At 45.7% G+C, this 21,816-nt stretch overlaps 2 protein-coding genes across 10 annotated transcripts in view; one reads left to right on the top strand and one right to left on the bottom strand.

Annotated features, from left to right (window-relative positions):
* Nucleotides 1-21,816, top strand: part of ANTXR1 (ANTXR cell adhesion molecule 1) — a 261,071-nt gene that overhangs the window by 214,255 nt on the left and 25,000 nt on the right. The window lies entirely within an intron of this gene.
* AAK1 (AP2 associated kinase 1) overlaps nucleotides 1-21,816 on the bottom strand; it is a 101,001-nt gene that overhangs the window by 16,427 nt on the left and 62,758 nt on the right. For 2 of the 9 annotated variants that reach the window (XM_081017287.1, XM_081017286.1), the window contains exons 16-21: nucleotides 21,621-21,737; nucleotides 19,044-19,133; nucleotides 12,612-12,713; nucleotides 10,213-10,314; nucleotides 9,434-9,544; nucleotides 5,212-5,316 (exon numbers count right to left, since the gene is read on the bottom strand). In XM_081017287.1, the coding sequence (XP_080873413.1) occupies nucleotides 5,212-5,316; nucleotides 9,434-9,544; nucleotides 10,213-10,314; nucleotides 12,612-12,713; nucleotides 19,044-19,133; nucleotides 21,621-21,737 (627 nt within the window). Of the gene's footprint in view, nucleotides 1-756; nucleotides 3,081-5,211; nucleotides 5,317-9,433; nucleotides 9,545-10,212; nucleotides 10,315-12,611; nucleotides 12,714-19,043; nucleotides 19,134-21,620; nucleotides 21,738-21,816 lie in introns of those variants that run through there. The other 7 variants (XM_081017294.1, XM_081017288.1, XM_081017289.1 and 4 more) reach the window with 7 other exon arrangements.

Here is a 21,816-nt window from a genome sequence, read left to right on the forward strand (position 1 = left end):
TGTGCAAGACAGAAGTCAGGCCACACAATTTACAAAACAAAAGTATACATACACACATCAGAAATATTAAATAACTAGCTCAGACAGCAAGAAATTCAACAACAGAGATGCCACTTCTGGTGCTGAATTTCTCCCCAGTGATTTTCCAGCAGACTGCTGGGGAAGTCAATAGAATGCTCTCCATACTTTGTTGAACTACAGATTCCATCAACCCTGTTCATTCGCCATGCCATCTGGGGCTGATGGGAGCTTGCGGCCAACAACATCTGGAGGGCACCGGGTGTTGGCTACCCTAGGTCTATCACAACTAAGGCTGTCAGCCTAGACCATTGCATTTCCCAGCTGCTGGTCTGCATCAATTGCAGCTGCTTAAGCAACTCATTGGAAAAAATATTTCCCCCCGTAAAGACACAGGGACAGAGATTGGGGCTCATGGCATGAGTAGAAGACACACCTTTATCCCTGTCTTTAAGGATATGAGAAATCAAGTCATTCCCCCGGACATTACGTTTCAGCAGTCAAAGACATTTTGGTCCTGGAGGCAGAAAATCCAGGTGATGCCTCGCATGATCATAATCAAAATATTTGTTCCCTGCCTTTTTTTACTGGTATTCCAAAATGGGCTGCAGACTGTCTGATTCTGCCTAAGGGCAGCCTTGCAACACACCCACACACCCTATACTTGATCACCCTTTTGAAAAAAGGAACTTCAACCTCCCGCAATATATTGCAACAGGCTAATAATCATTCCCAGAATTTCAGTCTTGCGCTGTTTATTAAAGAATCTGCTACACGTCATTTCAATGACTTTTGGTCAATTCATAAACCTTAGTACAGGATAAATTATTTCCACCATGTTAGATTTGCCAATCCAGATGCATGATTCATTTTTCGAAAAACAAAACAAAACAAAAATTTAAAAGGTCCCAACACTCACAGTTGTTTTGCTCACAGCACTGTCCTCAAGCAACCAGGTACTTCCATTATTCTGTGTCCAGAACTCTTCAACAAGTTCAAGTAGACTTAAAATGTTAAACATTCTTTTTTAAAAGTACTTTAATTCACAGAAATGTTCTTTTTTTTTGGTTTCTTATACACAGCAGGTGGTTACTTTGTTTAAAAAAATCCATTCTTTTTTCCATATATTTTTCAGTATCTGACTATACAATAACGTTCTATCTAAAGCTTTGTCCACATAATCCAGACCCGGTCGCCTGTGCTTCGGGATTCAGAAGTCAAAACAACCCCACCCCCCTCCCAAAAAAATATAAAGATCTATCAACAATTTTACTAAGATAATTTCCATAGTTCTGTCATGTAAATCATCAGGAAAGTGCAGCAGAAACACGGAAATGGACACATCACACATAAGCAATACTTTTTATCATGAAGTGTGCATGTAGATCTTAGAAAGATTCAGAGAGAACGGACATGACGATTAAATCCTATTTACAGAATTTGTTAAGCTAATTTCTGAGGGGGAGATTTAGAAGGGGTGGGGGGGAAGCTGGAAGGGGGAATACTCAGGGGACGTCATCAAAGTGTCTTTCCTTCTTGTAGGAGAGGCTGATACATCTATAAATTTAGTCATTCATACTTTCACACATGGGAAAACTGCACTTTTTACCAATACAGCTACATACACATACACAGAGTTAGCATTAAGCTAATAATTATTCCACTATGGAGTCAGGGTAGGTCCTTCCGTTCAGAAGAACATCTTCAGAGTGGCAAGTTAACTTTGGACTTGAAGATCAGAAGCCGATGAAAACAAGTTTACTCTATCCAGTAGTTTGACAAAACTGAGCATATCAAGGTGGAAATAAAAGGTAAAAACCCATTCAGGTACACCTAAGCTGGAAAGCACTTACTCTCAACTGGCTGACAAGGTGTGCATGCGAGCTCTACAGAGACTGAAGGATCTAAAGAAAGATTACAGTCCTTTGCCTACTGGGAAGGGGGGGAAATGGCTCCATAGTACTGTGTTAACACTATACCTAGTTGCAACATAGGGAGACAGCCAAAAGAAAAAAACCAAAAACGACCTCACCCGCAGGAATGTCTGACATGTACATTAATTTTACAGAATTCCTCTACAGGCCAAGCCCTCCACCAGAGTACACATCCGTTGCTACAAATGCCCTCTTCAACTGAGGATTCATCCAACAGGAAAAAAAAACCTTAGCCATGCTTTTTAGACATTATGATGTTTTACGTTTAACTATTTTGCGATGGATAATTTCCATAGCTTGGGTGTTGTTGTTTTTTAAATCTTATTTTATTAAGCACAGCCCATTCCTAAGCACACTGCAGAATGCTGGTTAGGGAGCAAAATGTCCACTTTCCAAGCTGGAAAGGTATCTACTCAGCAGATCTCAAGCACAGTTTTAGCTGTGGAGGAGGAGGCATTGCCCAGAGTCCTGCCCCAATGCCTTACAAAGAGAGCCCCTGCCCCCTTGCACATCAGAGAGGGGCAATGGTGACTTATTTTCACGGTCCTTCTCCTTCTTGGTTTTAGATTACGAAAAGAAGTTGACATACCATTTGGTTAGCATTCTCTAGACTAAGGCGGGATGGGGCCCCCAGATGTATTAGTTGTATGTTACACGTAATTCATGTACAGTTAATGGTTCCAGTGGAGCTGGTGGGGAGGGGGAGGTGAAATCATAGCAAAGAGGTTAATAAACAGTGGTGCTCCCATTAGAGATAGGCTAGTAGAGAGAAGTGCACAAGGTAGCAAGTTGCATCAAGGACGTGCTAAGACGGAGGGCAGGGGAGTCCCAAGAGAGGGGCCATGATTTGGGGTTCAGGGTGTGGGCTCCTTCCATCTGCAGGGTTATTTTTAAACAAAACAACAACAGGAACACAAAATCACCTGACAACTAAAGATTTAGCTCCGTTGGGAAAACAAAAACAAAACAAAACAAAAAAACCACATTGGATTTAAGGTACGTTACAGAAACCGCCTTGGTTACTGAGTGGCTGCTACAGGTCTATGAGCTGATCCACTAGCAGAAGAGACCTGGCTAGGTTGGGAAGACTGGATTCAGAGCTTCCACTGCTGTTTCTAGAATGCCCACCTGAAAGTGTGAGAGATAGCAATTCAGTATCGAGCAAGAGAATTAAAGGGAATTAAAAGTTAGCTTTTTTATTTCAATAAATAAAATGAAAAATGCGCTCACAAGCAAACAAAAAGGAAGAGCAAGCTACAAACTAGAGAAAGCAGCAGCAGTCTGGAATCTACACAAGCGTGGCTCTTGGAGTTACAGTAGATAGATGCAGAAAGTTTTGCAGACACAGTCTTCCATGTGGTTTTTGAAGAGAGATTCCAACAACCAAAGGTCTCAGCTGCTCCCTTCTAAAAAGTTAAGTCAGCCAGCAGCGGCTCTGCCTGTGGCATTCCACTCCTGATACAGATGTCAACAGGAGAACTAACTTTACCTTTAAGTGTGGCAGCACCTACACTTCAGAACTCTCTGCCTATAGAAGTCAGGCAGGTGTCTGCTAAAAACGTTTTTGTTTAGACAAGCCTGTCCAGAAAGTTGATGCGAATTTTAATCTGTACTTGGTCTATTTTTGTTTTAACTTTTTCAAAGTTTTAAATTATTGTTGGTTTTTCTTATTGATAATTTTATTGAGGTTTGTTTGCTTTTACAGTCAAGCAGTGTATCGATTACGTGAAAAAAGTAAACAGAATAAATGGAGGGTCAGCGGCTTAGATCTAGAGCTCCTCCCTCTCTAAGCAACCTCATTTAGTATCCTCTTCCCTAGGATGATTTTACAACAGTGTTAAGGAAATATTAGAGCAGGAATCTGTTACCGAGAAGGGCTCCATGACAAAAATTGAGAGGGGGAGTCCTTTGCGCATGGACAATGGGACAAAGGGGGAAAGGCAACTTCCATAGTTGTGGAGCACCAAATTCTTATTCAACAGGGAGCTTCTATGTCTTCCCATGGAGGCCTCAATATTACGCATGTCTTATCAAAAGATGCCCCTGCTCCTTTTCAGCTGCTCATGGTCTACATTCCATGTTTTCTCTGCACAGCTGCTTTGGTAAGGTAAGGGACCCCTGATCATTAGATCCAGTTGTGACCAACTCTGGGGTTGCGGCGCTCATCTCACTTTATTGGCTGAGGGAGCCGATGTACAGCTTCTGGCTCATGTGGTCAGCATGACTGAGCCCCTTCTGGCGAACCAGAGCAGCGCACGGAAACACCATTTACCTTCCCGCTGGAGTGGTACCTATTTATCTACTTTCACTTTGACGTGCTTTTGAACTGCTAAGTTGGCAGGAGCAGGGACTGAGCAACAAAGCTCACCCCATCGCAGGGATTCGAACCGCCGACCTTCTGATCGGCAAGTCCTAGGCTCTGTGGTTTAACTCACAGCGCCACCCGCATCCCTTTATGACAAAATGTTCAACTGCAGCCCAGCACCCCAATACACTCTCTAGCTTTAAGGTGTGTTGTGTTTTAGAATATAACTCTGTGCTGTTGGGCCTATATGAAACTCCCAGTCAAAAATCAGGATGGCAGTGCGTGGGAGAGAGGGTCTGTTAATCCAATGGGTCACCTGGCCAAGAGGCCTTACCCCTTGATTCCTTCCACCACAAATCATCAAGCTTGTATTATAACTATTCTCAGCAGTGAACTCTGGGTCAGGATTCAAAGACCCTCAGGATTAGTTCCATGGGCACAAGGTGGGTGGTTGTCTCCTAATTATTCTAAGTTGCAATCTGCTTTTTAAACCAATAGGGTGTGGCATTGGAAGGAGCCATAGAGTAGTGATGGAAATCAACTGCAAATCTCATTGGGTTGGTATAGGCCCCTGGTGGGAGCCTAACCAAATCTTGAATACTGGAATTTGGTTCTAAATCACAAGGGTCCTTTGGAGATGATTAGAGGTAGTTCCGCCCACCCGCTTACGATCAGGAGATTTGGGGCAGTAACACTATTATGCCAGATTCCAAAATAATTTTCTTATTACTCAAGATGTTGGGATGCTCACCTCTCCTCAACGTGTCCTTGTCACAACAAGTGGGAACTGAAAGGAGCCCAGCGCTGCCAAGACTATGGAAGCTGAAGAAAACTGGGCTCAGGCATGGAGACCCTGCAAGCCTTGAGCCTCAGGTTTAGTTTCAGGCCATACATGCTACCACAAAGAAAGACACTGCCTTAAAATCTCAAGTCACCCCCAGTCTGCCTGCTTACCTTGTGAATTTTTGGATATCAACACAGGGATGGGGTCAAACTCGTCTCCTGCCACCTTTTCAGAGCCCTCAGGGACATCGAAGCCAGAGATCAGGTTAGTATCTTCTGCAGCACGATGGGGAGAGGGGTGGAAGTTTTAAAAAGGAGCAAAAAGATAGAGCAGAGAAAGCTGGTTAGAAACCACCAAAACAACATTAGCTGCATGTGTTTTGTTGCAAAGAAGGATTAGCGGACCCAACCCGCCATGTCTTCCAGCTGTTTGGGTCGAAAAGCTCCCATCACAGTCCCAAACAGCTAGAGGACACACCAGGCGAGCAAAGGCAAGGTTGGAAGGTGGAGCTTTAAATTGTTACGAGTTAAAAAGGAGAGCGAGGTATAAACATGAAAAATAAACAGAAGCGGCAGCGGCAGCAGAGGCAGTTTTGTGAGAAAGAAAGCAGCCAGGCTGCGTTAGAGAGTTAGTAACGTTCCCAGGGACCTGATCTCACAAGGCACGAGAAAAGGCAGTGAGGAGAGAGGGAAGCCCAAGCCCTGGTTCAGATGAGTCAACGCTCTGCTCCACCAAGAGGGTGTGGGCCTCTGGTAGACTTATTATTATAATTTTGCAAAGAATTTATATACCACCCTACACCCAGAGGTCTCAGGGCGGTTCACAGAATGCAGACTCATGGTGGGAACACCATTTGTGAAGGCAGACATGGTCTACCACCCCCTTCGAGATGCCACAGTTGTGGAAAACAGGGCTCCTCCTCCAAGCCACGAGCTCAGTGACATTCCCACATGCTCCCAAGGCACTCACAGTGGAGGGCAAGGGGTTATTTCAGGCTGGCCCAGAGCTGTCAGGTGTGGTTTCAGTTCTGGCACAGATTTTGACAAGAGACCCCTTCGGGTCACTTTTGAAAAGTGGCAAACCCCCAGCAAAAGCAGCTGCCACTTAGTGGTCCTGCAACGGCAGAGCTTCCTAGTGGCATAAGGTGATGCTAGAAAGAAACTCAGCATACCAGCTTCAGACAGTTTGCGCGCGCGCGCGCGCACCCCCCCCCCAAGAGTAAGGCAACTTCTCCAAGGAATCAAATCCGCTTTCAAAGTGCTACTGACTGGAAGAAATGCAATGTCTGTAACATCCCCCCAAAAAACTTTTAAACAAAGATTGTTAATTTCTACCTCCACCAAGAGGATGCCAAAGAATGACCAGGAGTTTTTTAGAGATGGGGAAGCTCCAGATATTCTACAGCTCTCAGCACCCCCAACTATGGACCATGCTAGCTGGGGTGGGTGAGTTGGAATCCAACAACATCTGGAGGACCACAGAAAGACCCCTTTCCCTGCATTATTTTGCTTATTTTGAAATTAAGCAGATCATGTCATATGCTTATTTTGCTTATTTTGAAATTAAGCAGATCATGTCATATGCTTTCGCTTCTTCCCACACCCAGGTTCCAACATAGAGACCAAAGGAATCCTAACTAACCCTAACTAAGCTCATCTGCTGCCAAGCCAGGTCTGAGGTCCCTGTATTAATTTACAAAGCCCTGAACAACTTCGGTCCAGGGTGCCCTAAGGGCCACTTAAACCCTTATATCCCATCTTGATCACCAAGATCATCTGCAAGAGCGTTGTTGGTCATCCCACAAGCTGGAAAGGCTCATCTGACAGCAATTCAAAACAGAACATTGCCCTGTGGAACACTCTGCCACTAGAGATTCAGCAGGTGCCTTCTGAGTCAATCTTTAAACACCTGCTGAAAACTCTTCTATTCTGCCAGGCTAATGTTGGGAATTAACAAGACATCTTTCCATAATGGCTAGTTGATGGTCTCCAATTTTAATTCTTTTGTTATATATAGAGACTATTGTCCAACCCCCTGCAATGCAGGAACCACAACTAAAGAATCCCTGACAGATGGCCATCTAACCCTTGTTTAAAAACCTCGAATGAAAGAGAGCCTACCACCTTCTGAGGTTAGCTGTTATACTAGCAAACAGCTCCTATCCTCAGAAACCTCATCCTAATGTTCAGAACAAGCTAGAACTGTAAACCACTCTTCGTTTCTTACTCCAGTGGAAGCAACATGGATCCATTCCCGTTGCACTTGCTCACTGCACATCCAACTACTGATAAAACATAAAACTGGTGCTCTTGCTCATAACAATTTCCTTTGTCGCTCATGCTTCATTATGCCCAGGAAAAGATGCTGATGTACTAGAACTCCAGGCAGATGTAGCCCATACCAAGAGGAGTATTTTATTGCCGCTTGGTGGGTAAAGCTCACCTGGGCCACATGCAGGCAGTGTGGAGTGAGCCAGGAACTGAGAGCTGCGAGGGCAAAGAGCCCCACCAGGGGGCAAGACCAGAGAACAAGCCAGGGGTAGAAAAGCCAGGCCAGAAACGCAAGATGTGCTGGAGCTCCAGTAGATCTGGTCGCTCAGCCACAGAGCACCCACTTTGAATGTAGAAGGTCCCAGGTTCCATCTCCAGTATATGTGCCAACTCTATGGGGTGGAGGACAGCTCAGCCCCCCCTCCCCAAAGTATGTGGTGATGGGGCTGACCCCCCCCAAAAAAAATCTTGAGGGGATGGGCCTTGCCAGGCCTCCCTGCAGTGACGGAGGGCATCACTGGGCCTCATGGCCGCCTTCCAACACTTGTGACATCACATGGGGGTGTTGCACGTGTGATGTCACGTGCACGCGAAGAGCCCCCCCCCCCAATTGTTGCACGGCACTTGGTGCCTCTGATCCTCAGCATCTCCATATAGGGCTGGGAGCTGCTGCAGGTCAGCACAGGCAATTCTGGACAGGCTAATGGTCTGACTCTGTATAAGGCAGCTTACTATGTTCACTTCCTCCTATGTTCAAGCAAGGCTCAGCTTGGAAAGAAGTCCTTATATCCCTTCCTGCCCAACACAGAGCCAATGGCCAGCCTGGGCTGGGGAGGTGGGACCAGGCCAGATTTGGAAAGCTCATTCCCAAAGGCCTGAAGCTACATTGCGAAACACACATGGCAGCGGTCAGCCGTTCCTAAAGCACTGCATGTGTGCCAAGAGGACAATTAATTTATTTAGTGCTAGCCATGTGCATCCAGGGCACGTATCACCATCATTATTATTTATTAAATGTATTAGTTGCTTTTATGTCATGGCGACCCAGAGCAAACCCGCACACATGAAGACTGGGGAGGGAGGTGATACATTAAAATAACCCACCCTCTCTAAAAGGTCATAAGTAGTTAAAAGCAAAAGGCCTGGTTAAAAAGGAATCTTTTTGCCTGGTGCCTGAAGATATGCAACAATGGTGCCAGGCGAGCCTCCCCAGGGAGAGCATTCCGCAAGCAGGGAGCCACCAATGAAAAGGCCCTGCTCTTTACAGGGGAACACAAGCAAACGATGCTGAGAAGCAACATCTGACACAACCAAGTGGAGCACAGGCACGCAGCCCTCGATATCAGATTACACCCAAAGGATTCAACTGCCAGAGGTTTACAGCTGCTCGCCTCTGTTGGTGGGCCTGCCCCACAAGCAGCTTACATTTAGAGAGTGAGGATGGAGAGACCAGAGGAAGAGAAAGAACTCCACAGGCAAGCGCTGAAGGAACGCCAGCAATTTTGAAGCCCATATTTCAGACCAGGCTGGGCAAATTCCCAACTTGGCACCTCAACCTGTCTGAGCTGCAGTTCCCACCATCTCCAGGCAGCACAGCAGAGCTCCTGTCAGCTTGAGAATCATATGGCCAGGCTGTCCCAGGCTGATGGAAGTTGCGGCCCAAAACATCTGGAGGGCACCAGGTTGGGCGTGGTTGAAATAGTGTGTCGCTCACTTCCTATGAGCCCAACTTGCAGCTCAAACACTTGGCCACTAAGCTGCATCAACTGTGAAAGAGCTATGACAAAAATGTTCATGGAAGAAGGAAGTTTTGCACTGTGATCTGAAGAGAAAGGAAGAGGAAGGGCGTGCCAACGTAGGGGTTCACCCCCATCCAGCCCCCAGAAACTCATGTTAAGAGATCACACTGGACCCAGGAAAGAAGAAATGAAGGCATTGTCATTTGGCACACAAAAATAATTTGGAATTAACAGGATCCTGCTAATTGAACCACCATCCTGCCTTGGCACACAGGGACCACCACAGCTTTCAACACAGATGCTTCCACCACTTTCATGTTGCACATTTCTCACATTCCCCAACCTCCTCTCCCATTTGTACACAACACTTAAAGGTACTTTACCTTTGTGAGCTTGGGTTGAAACGGCTAAAGGAGCAAACTCATCCAGAAGGTCAGCAGCAGGATTAGAAAGCAGAGAGCAGTCAAGCAGGGAGTCCTCCCCAGTGACAGAATCTGATGGTCCCCCGGTTAGCAAGCAAGAAAACAGTACAGAGAAGAGGAGGTTAGCAGTCACACCTGGCAAGCTGTCTGCTTGCAACTCATCCTGAGCTTTAATGCATCAGTTTTTAAAATCCTGGGCTGAAGTGAGGCCAAAATTAGTCGTTTTGAAAGGACTCGGCATATACAAGCAGCCTCTGAACAAATAAATTGATTTCAGGTGGTGGTGGTGTTCTTAAAAATATCAGCTTAAAGGGCTTTGGGAGATGCCTTGCTGCTTATTTAACAGCTCTGGATTTTAAGGAGTTGAAATTCAATGTGATAGGAGGATTACAGCTACAGCACTCTGGGCTGAACTGTAGATGAGACTGATTCTAATCTGTTAGCTCTGTGAGAGCGTGGTGTTGACAATGCCAAGGCTGCAGATTGCAGAATGTTATGCTGTTTAATACTTTGCCTTATTTAAATGTGTAGCATTTGGAGAGAGGTTGTGCGCATATATATATACCCCAGAGAAGGTGTATGGATCTTTTTAAGATTTCAAATTAGCACTCTAAAGAAAAGTTCAGCTTGCAGGCAATGCCCCATTGCTGAGACTGGAAGACACAGAAGCCCACCCATTTCTTCATCATGATGTCACCAGCTTGACATCATGGCCCGCCTGAGCTCAAGCCCCCACCAACCTGCTCTGTTTGAAGCCACAGAGTCTGTCTGCGATGATATATGCTGCGACACAGGAGCCTCAAGGCCTGGGATGAGACTCTCAACTGTTAGTTCAGCTTTTCCTTTCCGAAGGCACAAAGGAACAGAGCAGAAGCCAAAGTTAGGTGAGGTTCAGCAGAGGAAGAAAGGAAGAGAAGGCCATAGCCTGAAACACTAAGCCCTGGACATCCTACTGCAGGCAGAGACATTCCAACATCTGGATTGCCCACTACTAAATGTCAGTTTAGTCCGAGGGTGATTTTCAAAGGGATATTCCCATCGGCACAACTGTGCATTCCTGGACACCCAGGAAAGCACAGAACAAGAAAGACCCAGCACACTGGCAGACCTGTGCAAGCCCAAACTTCCGAGTGTCAGTGAGGTTCCTTTCCAGACGTACCTCTGACAGCAGCAATGCCACAGCCACGGGAGGAGATTCCATGCCCCTCCAGGATGCAGAATCATGTGGGCAGGGACAACTGCAGGGGTTCTTTCAACCTGACCCTTTGGCCAGGCGAAGATGGTGCAAGAAGATGGGGACGCCCTGGGCAACTGGCCCTGCCCACTGAGCTGTGCTATTCGGATGGATTCTGCACAGCAGAGCTTCTCTCGTTGCTAGGGATGAGCAGATGGAGCCTGTCAGGCTCACGTTCCTTATTGCCCCCATGTGTTTTCTAACACATGTAGACAAGTCTCAAAAACGGAAGCATGCAGCCCAGACTCCTGTGATTCAGCTTCATTATAAGGCTTGGCTTTAACATGTCATGAAACTTCAGTAGCTGGTTCGATTTCTTCTTCTGGCAAATAGGCAGCTGGAAATAATTTGCTACTTAAAATGCTTAGGAAGGGTCTCTTTAGCTTTCAAAAAGTGTCCAGGATTATGGCATGCATTGAACTGAAAAAAAGATGTGCTTGCAACACTGGTGGCTTAATTGCACCCTTCAAGATACATTTTTGGAAAAGGAACATCAGGTATATATTTATGGCTATTCCATACATGCACAGCTTTTAAAACCCCAATTTGATTCTCAGCTTTGTGAAGGGAAGATATGACACAAGGGAGACCAGAGGATGGACTAGGCCAGCCAGCCAGTCTTGTCTCGGCCCATTCAGGATGCTCTGGGAGCTTAGGCTTGCAAGGGCCAGAGGGTGTTTCGTATCCCGGGCTTTTAAGTCTTTGAGCAAGGGAAAGAATGCAGCAGAGAGAAACAAAAATCTGAGGATAAAAGCACTGAGGCTCCTCAAGAGCAAGAGAGACCCAGGCATGCCAAACCATTTCTAAGAATGCAAGAAGAAACACAGCAGAAATAGGTGAACGCATCATTTCAGAGCAGGAAAGTGGGGAGGGGGGTGAAGTGAGGCCCTCTGGTGGATCAGAGATGGGTTAAGTTAGTAGATTGCAGAGAGGAGGGATAAATAGACATCTCTCTGGATGGAACGAAGTAGAAAGTGGAGTCTCCCAAGGATCAGAATTGGTACCTGAGCTTTTTAGCTTGCTCATAACCATCTAGAGTTAGGGGTGAGCTGTGAGGTAGCAAAGTTTGCTGACAGTGCTAAATTGCTCAGGCTCTTTAAAACAAAAAGAGATTGCGAAGAGCTGCGAAAGGAACCTCTCCAAGCCTGATATCCACAGGCAGGGAGATCCAGTGCTGCCACACTAAAATTTCAAATTCTTACGAATACTGGACAGGTATTACGTGGCACCTGTAACAATGCCAGTTTTGCCAATCAAAGAGTTCAAGTGGGCATATATGGAGTAAAGTAATCTCATACTTCTGTTTATCTGAGCTCAGCCAATGATTTGGTTTCCCCCCCCCCAAGGTGGGGAACCTTTGGCTCTCCAGATGCTGCTGAACTACAACTCCCATCATTCTTAGCCATCAACCATGTTTGCTAGCACCGACTGGAGCTGCAAGTTCAATAACATCTGAAGAGCCAAAGATTCCCCACGTCTGCCCAGTGAATGAACCTTTCCTGCCCTCCTGTATAATTTGAAGTCCATTTACATCAGGACTCTACCACCCCATTTTTGCTGCACATGTAGATCTGGCCTGAGTTTCCCACTTGGGAAGGATAAAAATGAGAGGAAGAAGTGATAGATTACAGAAAGTGGAGAATTAGTGGAACAAGGGAAGGGGATGGTTTGGCAGTGATGCCCAGGGTGAAGGAACTTCACATGTCTGATTCGCAGACTCAGCGATAGGCTAGTGAATTCCAAACACTGAACAACATCCTATGACCTTCTGTCTCCCAAAGTCACTTTTTGTGGGCTCTGGCTGGCTTGACCTCTGGGCACATGCTTGCCACGGTTCAAAACATGCAATACTGGAGGGTCAACATGCAGGACAAAACATGCCAGAGAGGCTTTTCAGGATTTTACCATTCACAGCATCAGGGGTGCTACCGAAGGGATCAGCGAGAGGCAGGATATCAGGGAGGAGGAGTGCAGGCTCAGGAGATTTGAGGCCCTCAATCAGTTTTTCTAGCAGGGGAGGGGGAGAGAGCAGGAAATGAGGAAGGAGAGAAGCAGAAAGAAATAAAGCAAAAATCACACAAAAATTGGTTAAAGCAGAACAGCAGTTGTTCAACAAGGTCAACAATGCATCTAACATTTAAAGGATTTCTATCAGGGTTATTTTCACCAATATATGCATTTAATTGCAGATATGGATCCTTTGGTTAAGCATGCAACAACCTGAAAAGTCAGGGCCCTGGATTTTTCCAGCTGGTCCTTTAATAACTGAATCACATAAACAGAAACAAGACCACAAACACTTTTTTTACTTGTTGTAACCTCCCCAAGGTGTCCCATTTAATTGGCTCATCACAGTGAACGTTCTAGCATCCTTGCACTAAAACATCTTGTTAGCCAGTAGAGAATTGGCCCAGAATTGTTGCTGACTCCTTTTCAAACACACACACAACAAAACCCAAAGCACCAAGCTAAACTATACAAATTAATCAATCTGCATTGCCTGTTCCTTTTAGTTTGAGTGTGGTTGGGTTTTTTTGGAGACACACTGGATTTTTAAAATGTAGGATTTCAATTAACCTCTTAAGAGTGCTCAGTTTTCTAGGCTCACTCATACTTGATGATGCCTGGAATATGTCTGGAAGTGGGCATTTAACATAAATGATAGAAGGAGAAAATCAGTAAAGAAATAAAAGGAGGTGTTAGGACTGCAAAAATCTCAAATAGCCACATTTCATCTGAAGCTGCCCCACCACCAGACAGAGACGCACAGCTTTTCTCTCAGCTTATCAACATGGAGAGAAGAAACAGTCCCAGTTAAAAGTACATCTTTGGCATTAGTAACTTTCTCCCGCCCTCCCCAACTCCACGTCTTCAGGAATGGGTACCAGCAGGCCACGGCTCAAATGCACTTCTGTGTGTAAGGAGAGCTGCAGAATCCCAAAGGCATTCATGAAACACAGAGACCTGTAAACTGCATGCTCCTGTTTCTGTGCAAGTGCTGTGGTTAGTTCACAAAAACTTTGCAAAACAACCATGCATGGTATTAGCTACATCATAGAAAGATGAGTCACACACCCTACAAATCGTTGCCCCCCTTTTATTGCACGTGGCCAAAAGAAAAGCATTAATCCTAGTTAATACCTAAGGCCAGGGGTGAATTGTCCAGTGGGATTCCAGTCAGACCTCACCTGGAGTACTGTGTCCAGTTCTGGGCACCACAGTTCAAGAAGGACACTGACAAACTGGAACGTGTCCAGAGGAGGGCAACCAAAATGGTCAAAGGCCTGGAAACGATGCCTTATGAGGAACGGCTAAGGGAGCTGGGCATGTTTAGCCTGGAGAAGAGGAGGTTAAGGGGTGATATGATAGCCATGTTCAAATATATAAAAGGATGTCACATAGAGGAGGGAGAAAGGTTGTTTTCTGCTGCTCCAGAGAAGCGGACACGGAGCAATGGATCCAAACTACAAGAAAGAAGATTCCACCTAAACATTAGGAAGAACATCCTGACAGTAAGAGCTGTTCGACAGTGGAATTTGCTGCCAAGGAGTGTGGTGGAGTCTCCTTCTTTGGAGGTCTTTAAGCAGAGGCTTGACAACCATATGTCAGGAGTGCTCTGATGGTGTTTCCTGCCTGGCAGGGGGTTGGACTCGATGGCCCTTGTGGTCTCTTCCAACTCTATGATTCTATGATTCTATGATTCTGGGCTGTGTACTTTCTGTGGTCTCACTCCCTGGAATGTATAGGGGAAAGTCCTATAGATGTCCCTTCTCCCTCCAAATCTGCCAAGGATGTTTTCAGCAACCTGCATGTTCTGCTACAGCAGTTTTATGGCAGATGTTCGGTTGTGACCTGGGACCTCATGCCACAGGGGAGCCTTGCCCAACCTGATGCCCTCCAGGTGTACGAATTACATCGCCCATCAGTCCCAGCCAGCATGGCAACCACAGGGGACAGGTTTGGTGCTGCATTTCAGAGCTTCTTGTTTAATTTCAGTGCTTTGCACCATCCTCATAATGTGCACAGAAGCTCCCAAAGTTGATTTGGTGCAGTAAAGCCAGAACCTCCCTTAATTTACACTCAAGCAGAAGCAGGTGCAATTATTGTCTCCAAGATCTCTTGAATATCTGCCATTGTCACACAGTGATAAGTGGCTTGACTTCTCTATTTGGGACTCTCACATCCCAGAAGCCAACATGATTTCTTTCTCTCTCTTTTGGCCTTTTGTCCCCCAAAGACAAAATGAATTATGCATTATGCAAATTATATTCCTGGAGGACTGCAATTAGTAGATTTGCATGAAGAGGGCTTTGAATCTCTCAACAGCTGTGTGCAAATTTTTCTCTGGCTGATTTGCTGTGTGCATGCACATTTAAGTAACCAGGATCTGCATGAAAGGGGGGGCGGATCTTAAAATGGACATGGGAATAAAAAAAACATACTGATTCCTCTTTTCCAGCCACTGGTGTAATCCAGCACTAGACCTGCAGCAACAAATTCAAAAAGTGCAGACTTCTAGCCGGAAAGGAAGAATTGGGAGCACATTTTAGAATGTGCTAGTTCTCCCTTTGAAGTTAAAGCACCTGACCTCATGTGCACTGACAGGTGGGGTGTCCCACTCACTTGCCAAAGCGGCCTGTGGGGTGGGAGACTTTTGGATCCAGCCTGCTAACCAGATTCAGTTCCCCACCCCCTGATGAATACGACAGCAGCCTTAGCGTGCAACTTATCTGGGAGTGTTGACCTTAATGGGATGTGCTTCTGAACAAAAGCATACAGTGATATCCTATCAGAGCCAGTGTGATGCTGGGGTCAGAGTAGGACCTGGGCCATGAAGCTCATTTATGGGGTGGGGGGGTGGGGCTTGGATGTCAGTCTAACCTATCTCACAGGGTTGTTTATGGAGATTAAATGAGATTAAAGAGGAAGGACCATGTACTCCACCTTGGGCTCCATGGAGAACACGGTAAGATATAAATGCAATAAATAAATATAAATAAAATAAGTGATGTAAAAAATGGCTAAACCAGGTGAGGGTAGCCAATGGGCCTCAAACCTTCAGTGAGTTAGGGACTTCACCTACATGTGAAGACAGGCTCTGGCGGATGAGTGGGTCCAATGGTCAAGAATGTGATTTTTGCATGATTCACTGTAGAGGGAAATGAGGGGCAGATGGGGCTCATCAACCTGGGAATTATGAGAATGAAAACTCTGATCCTAAACCTCTGCTGCCTTCTGGGATTCAGGAGAAGAAAAGACTAAGGAGAAAGCCAGGGTGGAGTCCCTAAGGCAGATGGATGGTGCCTTGTATGCTTCTTTCCAGCAACTCCTATAGCCAAACTGGTGCCAAACCTATTGCTCGGCTTTCCTTTGGACCACACTAGTAAGACCAAGAGGGGAGTCTTATCATCTGGGCAATCCAGGACCTCCATAAACACTGCCCAGGCTTGAGCCCCAGGGAGGTCATCAGTGCTGCTATCGGTGTTGTTTGATTTCACCCCTGGAGGTGCACTCCATTGTCTCTCAAGACAGATGAATACCAACAGCTACAAGATATAAAAAACAACAACACAGGGCTCCTGCTGAGAACAGGGGCTTCCTCTTCCACACGGAGAGGAGAAGGAAAGGCAACAGAAGGAAGTTGTTGCAAGCTCCACCCCCCCCTTATTCCCATCGGTTTTCAGGGGCTGCTGCTCCCTTTGTCAGCTTTGCAAAGCAGGTGGAAGGTGGATGTCAGTATTACTTTACCCTTGCGCAAGGTTGCAGTGGGCACGGTTGAGTCAGGTGGAGCTGTTTCAGCAAGTGACCTTGGGGATAAAAATATTTGCTTTTGCCACCTGGACTTCTCTTTTAAAACCACCCCATGCTGTCTGCATGTCCTGGCTAAACATCCAAAAATAAACAAACAGTGCACAAGTTACAGCAGGCATCCTTAATTAGGGTGGAAAAAAGAAACTCTCCCAAAATGCAATTCAACCATTATTAATTATCACTTTGAATAATCAAGATGCACAAAACAAAAAACCACCCCATAGGCTTTTTGAGCATGTTACTCACTCTTCAACCATGGAAGGAAAGAAAAGGACAGCTATTTCAATAAAGCACACAGCAGCAGAGTCCTTTTCCTTGGACATCAGCTGGGGAAGAAAAACTATCTAGTAAGAATCCCGTCAAACAGCACATTCAGAATACCAGGCTTAAGAGCAGCTTTTGCCAGCCTAGTGCCCTCCAAATGTTTTGGGACTACGACGCCCATCAGCCCTAGCCAGCACAGCTGTATAGCACTGCAGCTGATGGGAGAATGACCATGCTGGCTGGGGCTAATGGACTTGCGGTCCAAAACATCTGGAGGGCACCAATTTGGCAAAGGCTGGCTAAAGACCATGGCGCCTTTCCAAGCAGCTGCTCTAGGCGGCTGCCTTGTTTTTAACCTTTGAGGTGTCAACAAACCAAAGGGCACATGTTGTTCTCCAAAACAAGTCAATCCCATCTTAGGAGCTTGTTACAAAGGGCGGCTAAAACTGTAGAAGGAGAAAGGAAAGCACATATTTCATGCCTTTTGTCTGTGAAATCCAAACACAGCTCAAGGAAAAAACTGAATCTGCTATCCAGAAAACACGCAATGCTTCTTTTGCACTGCATAAATTATTTTGGGTTTTGCTAGTTTTGGAGGAAGAGCAGAGAAGTACCGTATTTTTTGCTCTATAAGATGCACTTTTCCCCTCCTAAAAAGTAAGGGGAAATGTGTGTGCTTCTTGTGGAGCGAATGCAGGCTGCGCAGCTATCCGTGAAGCCAGGAGAGTGAAAAATACAGTAGTTATGCTGTGGGACTTTGGAAATCTACCCATGTGGCTACTAAGATTTCAGCAAGCAGGTCCCCCCACTATCCTTTCAAGTATGTCTATACAGCTATAAGGACTATTAAAAAAATTGCTTTGCAGGGCTGGGTGTAAGTGGGGAGATGAAAAGAGATTTTCTAGAAACAAAATTTTGCATGTAACAGCTAGTGGCCTGATCATCATTCTCACCACTGGTACCTCGTTTTATTTATGAAATAACAGACATCAGAGAGAAGGGCTTGCAGTTCTGCTATGCTTTCATTTGACTGCAGCATATGTTGTTAAAACAGCAGCCAGAGAGGGAGAATCCCCTCGAAGGCTGTGAATTTAACCATTGATAGTGAAACTATGCTGGACAGGACATGCCAGCCAGTCACCGCCCTTACCTTGCCTTGTGGCTGGGAGGGCTCATCCTCATGAGAAAAGAAGAAGAAGAAGAGTTTGGATTTGATATCCCGCCTTTCACTCCCTTTAAGGAGTCTCAAAGCGGCTAACATTCTCCTTTCCCTTCCTCCCCCACAACAAACACTCTGTGAGGTGAGTGGGGCTGAGAGACTTCAAAGAAGTGTGACTGGCCCAAGGTCACCCAGCAGCTGCATGTGGAGGAGTGGAGACTCAAACCCGGTTCCCCAGATTACGAAACTACCGCTCTTAACCACTACACCACACTGGTAGAGGGGGAAGGAACTAGTGCCTAGTGCAGAGAATTAAAAGCATTACCACACTCTGTAATGACTAATCAAGCAAGACAGCCTGCCATGAGCTTATTTTAAAGAGACTTGGCTCCCTTCCATTCCAAGGCAAGAGAAGATGAATGCCTGAGCCTGAACTTCTCATTTCTCAGTATTTGAACAGATGCTTTGCCATCACCTCTGTCCTTCTTGCAGCAGTTACATTTCCATTAGCAGTTGCAGCCCATGAGTAGCAAATACAGCACTATTTAAAAAATAAAAATAAAAGCCAGGTAACACTGGGAACAGATCCCATGAAAACCCACTGATATGAAAGGAGAAGCAGAACAGGGTCCTTTCATCGAATTAATAGATTTTAAAATGTTCAGCTGGTACATATGGATTTATCCATCATTCTCTTATTGCAACACTCCCCACCCCAGTAACTTCTGATGAGTCCCTGACAGCCTGCCAGGCCAATATTTATAGGTTACCTAAGAGACAACATCCACTAATACATTTTCTACCATGATCTTAAAAGATCAAGGCCAAATGAACCCAACCCACCCAAGAACCAAGTTAGGACCAGAAGGGTGCTCAGAGGAGCCCCTTTGGTAGCTGCTGGCATCCAGGTACCTCCAGGAAGCACGCTGAAGCAAACAGGTGACTCTCAAGTCGTACTGTGAATGGTTCGATATAACACACCATCTGAATTCACTTACTGACATTTGTATACAAGGCCACCCAAACAGTCACTTTGGGTGGCAACACGTTTGAGTGGGATCCCTTCTGCTAAATCCCATCTTGTTTATGCAAGTCACAGTTACCTGGCGTATCTGATAGTGGAAGAGGAATGAAAGGATCAGGAACAGCCAGAAGTGGAGGGCTAGAGTCCAGGATATCTTTTGTTTTTTCAGCTGGGTGAGCAGCAAGGGGGAAGTTAGGAAAGGAAGGAATGGGGAGAGGGAGGGAGAGAGGAAGAGAGAGAGAGAGATGTCAAGCAGAGCACAGGGAGATGCCAAACAGACCAAAGATGCATTGAAAAGTCATTTAATTGCCACATGCATCTGGGGGTACGGCAGTATTACCCTCCCACCCCCATGGGATCCCTCCAGCAAGCTGCAGATATTATTCTGCCACTCAACCAAAAAGTTTATCAGTGAATTATTGGTGAGTTGATCCAAGGTCACAGTAGACCACCCACAGAACCAAAGTAACAACTCTTCTTCCAAGGGTATCAGGTAATTCCACCCTCTCCAAACTCAACAGTTCACATGACGAGGATTAATTCATTATTCATATGTTCTGTTAGTCTTGGGGAGGGCTACTGTGTTTCTTTGAGAGTGTTGCCACTGAGTGAAGTCTCTAAATCAAGATGCATGGCTATACTATATTATTACTCTTACCGACAGCTTTATACCACTATTCATTAAGTTTCATAATGGTTTATAAAACCATCCAATAAAAATGGCAAAATCAAATCGATAAAACCCTCAAAAAGCAGAGCAGAGGCAAGCAGCGCCAGAAATCAAAGGCCCTCTGAAAAACATTGGACTTCTCCAAGAAGGCTGAGGCTGAATGAACCTCCCTTGGGGAAAAGTTCCAGAGCAATGGGGCTGCTGCACAGAAGACCCTGCTCCGTAAAAAAAAAATACAAAACATTAAAACAAATAAACCGATATAAAACAATCCCATATTCCCTGCTCCTTGCAATGGTTTATCTGGAACACACAGCGGGATTTCTACAGATGATCTTAAATGTAAAGACACATCCCCTGAGATAATCAGAACTCAAGCAGTTTATGGCTCTAAGTGTCAAAACCAGCACTTTGAATTGTCCCATGATCAAATGGCAGCCAGCGCAGCTGCTTCAGGAGACAAGAGATGAGAAGATAGGCCCACAACTGTCCACAGGCGGACCTCTGAGTTGTGCACTACCTGAAAGCTGGAAGCATGACTCATATTTCAATGTTGTGGGCCCAACTCTATGGAGGGCCTACCCACAAGAAGTTAGACTGGCACCACCCATAACTGAGTTTCAGGTGTCTGGTCAAAACTGTTTTATTCAAGTAGACCTTTGCACCCTGAATGCTGCTCAGATGTTTCCCTTTTTTCTTTTCTCGAGATTTTAAATTCCTGAAGTTTTAGACTTTGGAGCTTTAATTTGAGTTTTAAAATTTGTGCATTGTGTATTTTATTTTTGCTGTGAGACCTACATAGTAAAAAGCAGGATATGTTTTTAATAAATAAATAAAGGAAGTTCCCAAACTATTTTCAAAGTCAGTCACACATACAGCACATTGCAGTTGGACAGCCTTCCCCAAACTGGTGGCTCCTGGAACTCCCATCAGCCCAAGTTGCCATGTTCTAGGATGACGGGAGTCCAAAAATGTCTAGAGGACAGCGGATTGGGAAAAGCTTAAGTAGCATAATCTTGAAGTCACTCCAGAATTTATGACAACTACCAGGTTTGTGTTTTATGGAGTATCCACCAAAGCTCTAAAAAACATCATTCTGGGCCACCGTTGCTGCTTCATCGCATTTAGCATTTAACATGAAAATATAGCAGGTAAAGCACACATTCAGGCTACTTGCCGACTATTCTTAAAGCCCTGTGCTCTTCTCCGAAGGTGGTCTCAGCACACAGCAGGGGCTTCCAGCAGCTCCAGAAACCAGCCAGACTCAATAAAAACCTGATCATACTCCATGAGATTAGAGGCAGGACTGGATCTAGGCTGGTCAGCTTCTCTAAGCCTGCAGAAGGCACCCAGGTTTTAGAAGGAAGCTAATGAACTTTCCACTCCAGATGGAATCAAGTACAGCCCTTCCCGGGTCCCCACTTTTTCCACTTGTTGATTCATCTCTGATGCAGGTGCTGCCCGCACTCGGCTAAGTGAATGAAGAGCCTCACAGCTTGAGGCTGGGTCCTGGCCTAACAACTACCCAGGACCACGAGTCCTCTCCAGGCACAGGATAGACTGGAGTGTGCAGTGCCAACCCCTGTGAATGACAGGCAGTAATAAGCCTCCCAATTGACCAGGCTTGGTACAAATGCCAAGAACCTGGTCCTTCTGCTTAGCCAACAGGGCAGCAGCTTCTGCCTGAAACACTTCACAATAAAGGTCCCTCCCCCTCAGGGAACCTGGGCTGGAGATCTGGATATGGGGGTCACCTGGCCCAAACATAGCTGACCGACTTGCAGCTGAGGCCCTGTACTCCCCTATCCTCAGCCTGGCCAGCCTCATAATGCCCACTTGTAGCCTGCCTTCCATCTCCCCTGATGGCAACTGAAAGAGACACAAGCAGAGTCCAGAATCAGCCTGACAAGCACTGCCTGCTTCCATTGGAAAGACCTTCTGCACTGAATTGGTCGGAGCTGCAAATAACATCTCATCTGGGCATACCTGACACAGGTGCAAGAGGAGATGAGCCAAACGCATCTGCCTGTGTTGTGGAAGGAGCCGGTTGAAAGCCTGGGATCAGATTCTCTGCTGAGCTACCCAGCTTCTCCGGAAGTTTACCTGAAATTCCAAGGACCTGGTTATTTTTTTATATATTTTATATAATTTAAAATACAATAAGAAACAACAACAAAATTCT

This window comes from Podarcis pityusensis (genome assembly GCF_964106645.2).
Source record: "Podarcis pityusensis genome assembly, chromosome: 8".
NCBI classification, from domain to species: Eukaryota; Metazoa; Chordata; class Lepidosauria; order Squamata; family Lacertidae; genus Podarcis; species Podarcis pityusensis.